Source organism: Panulirus ornatus, chromosome 27, assembly GCF_036320965.1.
Source record: "Panulirus ornatus isolate Po-2019 chromosome 27, ASM3632096v1, whole genome shotgun sequence".
Taxonomy (NCBI): domain Eukaryota; kingdom Metazoa; phylum Arthropoda; class Malacostraca; order Decapoda; family Palinuridae; genus Panulirus; species Panulirus ornatus.
Window position 1 is genome coordinate 16,845,600 of NC_092250.1, and position 7,500 is coordinate 16,853,099.

Here is a 7,500-nt window from a genome sequence, read left to right on the forward strand (position 1 = left end):
GTAATCTAGGCAAAACCCCCGATTGTTCAGCTCGGTCGGGGCAGCGCTGCCCTCAGTGCCGTCTGTGTGGTACACGAGCATGAAGGGCTTCACATAACCTGCCATGAGAGAGAGGGAGAGTGAGTGAGGGAGTGAGCGAGAAAGGGAGGGAGAGTGGCGAGGGAGTGTGTGTGTGTGTGTGTGTGCGCGCGCGCGTGTGTGTGTGGGTGTAAGTAAATATATCAACCTTGATGAATTAAGCATTTATACCTCTCATCAACAACGAGAGAGAGAGAGAGAGAGAGAGAGAGAGAGAGAGAGAGAGAGAGAGAGAGAGAGAGAGAGAGAGAGAGAGAGAGAGATATGAGAGCTAACTCACTGAAGACATTGACGTTTCCGCCCACGGTGGAAGGTATGGCGTTCAAGTTATCGCCACACAGTCGATCCTGGCAGTTCGAGGTCGGGTTCTGTGAGTTGTCAGAGACGCATGGGATCGTAAGCCAGTCGTTCTCGCAACTCGCCGCTCCGACCAAGCTCCCAACGGGGGAGTTGGTGCTCCCAGTGATGGTGAATGACTGGGAGTTGGCGTTCACTGTCGGGGGAGAGAGAAGAGGGGAGGAAGGTGAGAGAGAGGGAGAGAGAGATGGTGAGTGTGTGTGAGTGATTGAGGCGATGGTTGAATGATTGTGAGGTGACAGATGGGTTGTGAGGTTGTACTGCGTGAGGTCAAAGTTGTAGTCATGATAGCACCAGCTTTTGACTGTGTCAGCTGGGGGGGCCCCTCCTCACCTGCGTCAGCACCAGAGTCAGGTGGGGGGGCCCCTCCTCACCTGCGTCAGGAGAGGCCTGTGTCAGCACCAGTGTTAGGTGAGGGCTCCTCACCTGCGTCAGGAGAAGCCTGTGTCAGCACCAGCGTCAGGTGGGGGCCCTCACCTGCGTCAGGAGGGGGCCTGTGTCAGCACCAGCGTCAGGTGGGTGGGGGCCCCCCCCTCACCTACGTCAGGAGAAGCCTGGGTCAACTCACCTGTGTCAGCACATGCCATGTACTGGATGCCACAGAAGTTCTTTTCGGTCCTGATACAAACGGTGTAGTCCTGATTGGCCAATTGGAGCCCAGTGGTCAGGTCAAAGTTGAAGGATTTGATCTGACCCGTGACCCCCTGGTAATACTGCAGACAGTTAGTGGGAGCTGCAAAGGAAGTTACCTCGATGAAACATGCATGTAAACACTGATATTTTCTTTCTTTCATACTATTCGCCATTTCCCGCATTAGCGAGGTAGCGTTAAGAACAGAGGACTGGGCCATTGAGGGAATATCCTCACCTGGCCCCCCTTCTCTGTTCCTTCTTTTGGAAAATTGAAAAAAAAAATGAGAGGGGAGGATTTCCAGCCACCCGCTCCCTCCCCTTTTAGTCGCCTTCTACAACAAATATACAAACTTCAGCAAACACCGCATTGGCAAAAAAAAATAAAGTATTCACACCGCAAAAAACAGACAAACACTGAAAAAAAGAGAAAAATTGACCTTCCTAAACCACACTTGGACTTCTGTCTACAAGATATACACCAGTTCCAAACTACACTCCCTAGACACATAAGAGTTCTACCTTCTCCTTTACGTTCAAGATGCCACCCATCACCTCGACATGACAAACATCCATTTATCATATGAGAGAATCTCTCATGCCTAGGATGTAAGTAACACACCGAAGATACTGAACAACTAACTCCATTGCTCTGCATTTGGTCCACAAAGACAGACAGACACACACACACAACATCGCATTTCTTACACACAGCAACACATATCTTGACCTGTGGTTTCTGCTAGTGAACGTGGCTGGCTCCCTAAGTTCTCTGCTGGAGCAATGAAGAAAAGCGGATCCTAGACCAAAAAAAAAAAAAATGGGCAAAGATAATATCTTTGTGTTTTCTTTTGACATAAATGTATATCCTTATGTTCAGTCTCTGATCTGCTGACCCTCAACACACGTTCATTTCTCGTTCATCACTGGCCATCATCATCATCATCAACCACTCATCTTCACTCATTATCATTACCATCACCAACCACTCATCTTCACCCCATTATCATCACAATCCACTCATCTTCACCCTGTTATCATCACCATCACCAACCACTCATCTTCACTATATTATCATCACAATCCACTCATCTTCACCCTGTTATCATCACCATTACCAACCACTCATCTTCACTATATTATCATCACAATCCACTCATCTTCACCCTGTTATCATCACTATCACCAACCACTCATCTTCACTATATTATCATCACAATCCACTCATCTTCACCCTGTTATCATCACCATTACCAACCACTCATCTTCACCCCATCATCATCACCTTCACCAACCACTCATCTTCACCCCATCATCATCACCATCACCAACCACTCATCTTCGCCCATTATCATCACCATCATCAACCACTCATCTTCACCCATTATCATCACCATCACCAACCACTCATCTTCACCCCATCATCATCACCATCACCAACCACTCATCTTCGCCCATCATCATCACTATCATCAACCACTCATCTTCAGCTGACGTAACTCACACTCTTATCCGATACTGTGTGACATCGTCTATCCAAAGCTGCGTTTTCTTGTGGGGGGAGGGACGACGACTTCATCCAATCAGCTTAAAGTACGTGAGGCTTGGAGCTTATTCGCATGCGAACATATTACCAGTAGGTACCCTCATTTTCTTTTCTTTATTTTCCCCGTAAAAATAAGACGACACAGACAATCATTTTGTAATGCCTCTGTTTTGCTTTGTTTTGCATGTATGCAAATGAATTTCCGACGGATCTCCGAGGGAATGTAGAATGCTTTTGTGGGATGGCGTTCAAGGAGGAGGAGGAGGAGGAGGAGGAGGAGGAGGAGCAGCAGCAGCAGCAGGTGGAGAAGGTGGGGTTGGCTTGGATGGAGTTTGAAGGGAGTTGTTTGGTCAACACGGCTCTTGAGCTGGGGGTTGGGTTTTGTGTGTGTGTGTGTGTGTGTGTGAGCTGGGTAATAGGTTAGCTATGAGGTGTGTGAGCTGGCTGCTGACACCACAAGTCCTGCTCTGTAAGTGGACCTCGAAGCAACAGTGTTCAGTCGGATCCAACGCGCATTTAACCACCTGTTGAACGCAACAGTAGGAGTAGGGGGGAGGGGGGGGGAACTGCAATGAGAGAGAGAGAGAGAGAGAGAGAGAGAGAGAGAGAGAGAGAGAGAGAGAGAGAGAGAGAGAGAGTGAATACAGCTGTATAATATTACCGCATACATCAAGCTGATAGACGGTATAGATTGTATTTCTATATCGTCATTGGTATGCAAATGATACACCATTGGGTTTGTCTCTCATATCAAAACTGAATTTGATAGAAAGTCTTTCTATGTTCACTATATAACGTGTGTGTGAGATGTATAGAATGCACTGTGCCCAGTCTTCAAAATATCTTTTAATTTCTGTAACTTCGTCATTGCTTGATTCTCAACGCGACTTTGAATAGTAATTTACATGTATAGACAAAATATACAAGATGACCTAATCACATTTAACGTGTAATCACCACTTCATAGTTATGCTTAATGCAAAACAATTCCTTCATATTGTTTTTACTTTTGGTTATGCCATTGATGGAGATGGTGTGGTAGTGTGGTGGTAGTGTGGTGGTACGATGGTAATGTGGTAGTGGTGGTTGTGTGGTGGTAATTGTGATGGTGTAGTGGTAATCGTGGTGGTTTGGTGGTGGTGGTAATTGTGGTGGTGGTGTGGTGTGATGTGGTGTGGTGTGGTGGTAATTGTGGTGGTGGTGTGGCAGTAGTAATTGTGGTGGTTTGGTGTGTGATCTAGTGGAAGTATATATAAAGAAAAAAAAAACACACATGGGAAATGGAACGCGATAAGTTCCCAAGCGCATTTTCGTGTCATGATGATGTGATTATTACACGAAAGTGCACTTGGGAACTTATCGTGTTTCCATTTTCACCCCGTGGTTGTACGGGTAAGTCATTCTAACCTACCCGTATATTGTGATCTACCTGTATATTGTGACCTACCCGTATATTGTGACCTACCCGCATAATGTGACCTACCCGTATAAAGTGACCTACCTGTATAATGTGACCTACCTGTATCACGTAACCTACCTGTATAATCGGAGTTACATGGAATCTGCGTGACCTTGACCTTCCACTTGCGTTCAAAGGAAGGCCCCATAGTGACGAAGGTCAGGACAGAGGGCGCGGTGGCTCCCGGACCCAGGTCAACGTACACTGCGGGAGGGGGCGGGGAGGTCATAAAGGATAGATAAGATATCAAATAATGAAGGTTTTAAAGATGAACAAATTATAATGAAGCACAAAACATATGGTCCTCAGGTCCAGGTATGATAATATAAGTTTGCATAATAAAAGTGAATGAAATGAAGCCACGAGTGAAGTAAAGTGGCTCGTAAGAATCCACTGGTGAAGGAAGTGGGCCACACGAAGCCACTGGTGAAGGAAGTGACCCACACGAAGCTTCTGGTGAAGGAAGTGACCCACACGAAGCTTCTGGTGAAGGAAGTGACCCACACGAAGCTACTGGTGAAGGAAGTGACCCCCACGAAGCTACTGGTGAAGGAAGTGACCCACACGAAGCTACTGGTGAAGGAAGTGACCGAAACAAAGCCACTGGTGAAGGAAGTGACCCACACGAAGCCACTGGTGAAGGAAGTGACCCACACGAAGCTACTGGTGAAGGAAGTGACCCACACGAAGCTACTGGTGAAGTCAGCTAATAATGATCATGGACCAAGACGTAACCCCATCTTATCTCCCCAGACACGCAAGGTTCTGTATTTCCTCCCAGGATTACCTCCCCACCTCCTCCCTCCCCACACCCAGGCTAGGTACCAGCTAACGCAGTTAGTCCTGGACAAAACAGTAATAAATCAAGTCATGTTGAGCCGGAATATTAATATCTGGGTGAGAGGTTTCTGCCTCATCCCTCACTACCACACGCTATCTTCCTCTCTCTCTCTCTCTCTCTCTCTCTCTCTCTCTCCTCATATATATATATATATATATATATATATATATGATTCCTATGAGTTCACGTGATATATATACATGTATATATTCGTATGAGTCCACGGGGGGAAATGAAACAAGATAAGTTCCCAAGTGCACTTTCGTGTCATAATCACATCATCAGGGGAGACACAAGAGAGAAATATAACAGTCGGTTGATATACAACGAAGAGACGAAGCTAGGACGCTATTTGGTAAACTTGTAAGAAGTGCTCGAGGGAATCAGTAAAGTGTCCTGTATGTATGATGTATATATATATATATATATATATATATATATATATATATATATATATATATATATATATATATATATATATATATATATATTCTGTCTGAAATCTTGGAAAGACCCGACAATCTATGTCACACTCGCTCAAAAATTCCGCCATGTGGGTTTTTTTGTTTTTGTTTATCTTCGAGACAATGTCATCTGCAGGTGAGGGGGACGGGGAGGGGAGAAGGAGGGGGGAGAGGGGGGGTATCATGGGGCAGGAGGTGGTGAGGGTCATGCCTGGGCTGTGTCCCCTCCCCTCTCCCTCCACTCCCCTCTCCTCATTACATCCCACACATACACACACACACACACACACACACACACACACGTCACTCCGTCTATCGACCCCGACCACCGCCATCTATCCACTCAAACCTCCTCCTATTCCCCGACCTAGCCAGAGCCAGGCTGCGTAAGCCTGTGGTAAGGGGAAAGCCTCATCCTACGCATGGGAGACGAAGCGTATATACGCATGGGTTTCTCTCGCGCCTCGCATGGTCGCTCATCCGGCAGACTTTACGTGCTTTACCCACCCTTATCACCAGAAACCTTTACATAGAACGAAAGTCATTGGCATTACAGTGTTACGAGTCTTCTTATAACACATTATATATATATAATATATATATATATATATATATATATATATATATATATATATATATATATACATATATATATATATACTTCCCACGTATTCCCTGCGTGTCGTAGAAGGCGACTAAAAGGGGAGGGAGCTGAGGGGGGCTGGAAATCCTCCCCTCTCGTTTTTTTTTTTTTTTTTTTCCAAAAGAAGGAACAGAGAAGGGGGCCAGGTGAGGATATTCAAAGCCCAGTCCTCTGTTCTTAACGCTACCTCGCTAACGCGTGAAATGGCGAATAGTATGAAAGAAAGATATATATATATATATATATATATATATATATATATATATAGAGAGAGAGAGAGAGAGAGAGAGAGTATATATATATATATATATATATATATATATATATATATATATATATATATATATATATATATATATATATATATATATATATATATATATATATTTTCCTTCTTGTAAAGTAAATACAAAATGCTTCCTGTAAAATCGTGTGGGTTTTCCCAGTCTTTTTGACGTCTGTGAATCTGCTTTCACATTTCCTTCAGTCGCAAGTATTTCAATCACTTCTTTCAGGCTATCTTTCCATTCCCTTTGAAGGCAGAGGTTCATTCTGCTCCTGCAGCAGGAGATGCTGAAGAAGCTGCCAGCTGCTGCTGGCTCCTCTTAAGGGGGAAATGAATATTGCTGTCTCTTATGCCCTCCATCAAAGTGGGATACGTCTGTGTACAGTCACCACCACCACACCACTGCTATACCACAGCTCACCACCACCACCACACCACAGCTCAGCTCAGCATCTCCTCAGCTCAGCTCAGCATCACCACCACACCACAGCTCAGCTCATCACCACCACACCACAGCTCACTAGCACCACACCACAGCTCAGCATTACCACCACAGCTCAGCTCACCACCACCACACCACAGCTCACCACCACCACACCACAGCTCAGCATTACCACCACAGCTCACCACTACCACAGCTCACCATCACCACCACACCACAGCTCACCACCACCACACCACACCACAGCTCAGCATCACCACCACACCACAGCTCACCACCACCACCACACCACAGCTCACCACCACCACCACACCACAGCTCACTAGCACCACACCACAGCTCACCACCACCACCACACCACACAATCGTTTCCTTTTACTTTCCTCTCTCGTGATGCATCGCTCATTCACGTGTTAACATATCGTAGTAACACTGACTCCTTGAACACGACGGTACGACCCTTGAACACGACGGTACGACCCTTGAACACGACGGTACGGCCCTTGAACAAGACGGTACGACCCTTGAACACGACGGTACGACCCTTGAACACGACGGTACGGCCCTTGAACACGACGGTAAGGCCCTTGACCACGATGGTACGACCCTTGAACATGACGGTACTGCCCTTGAACACGACTGTATGGACCTTGAACACGACGTTACTGCCCTTGAACACGACGGTACGATCCTTGAACACGACGGTACGGCACTTGACCACGATGATACGACATTTAAGGGTCGTACCGACGTG

At 46.1% G+C, this 7,500-nt stretch overlaps 1 protein-coding gene across 1 annotated transcript in view; it reads right to left on the bottom strand.

Annotated features, from left to right (window-relative positions):
- The window catches only part of LOC139757611 (uncharacterized), a 79,630-nt gene that overhangs the window by 571 nt on the left and 71,559 nt on the right, over positions 1–7,500 (bottom strand). Inside the window, exons 5-8 of the mRNA XM_071678245.1 lie at positions 4,149–4,274; positions 1,004–1,168; positions 359–571; positions 1–98 (exon numbers count right to left, since the gene is read on the bottom strand). The exon at positions 1–98 is cut by the window's left edge and continues 571 nt beyond it. Coding sequence (XP_071534346.1) covers positions 1–98; positions 359–571; positions 1,004–1,168; positions 4,149–4,274 — 602 coding nt within the window. The remainder of the gene's footprint in view (positions 99–358; positions 572–1,003; positions 1,169–4,148; positions 4,275–7,500) is intronic.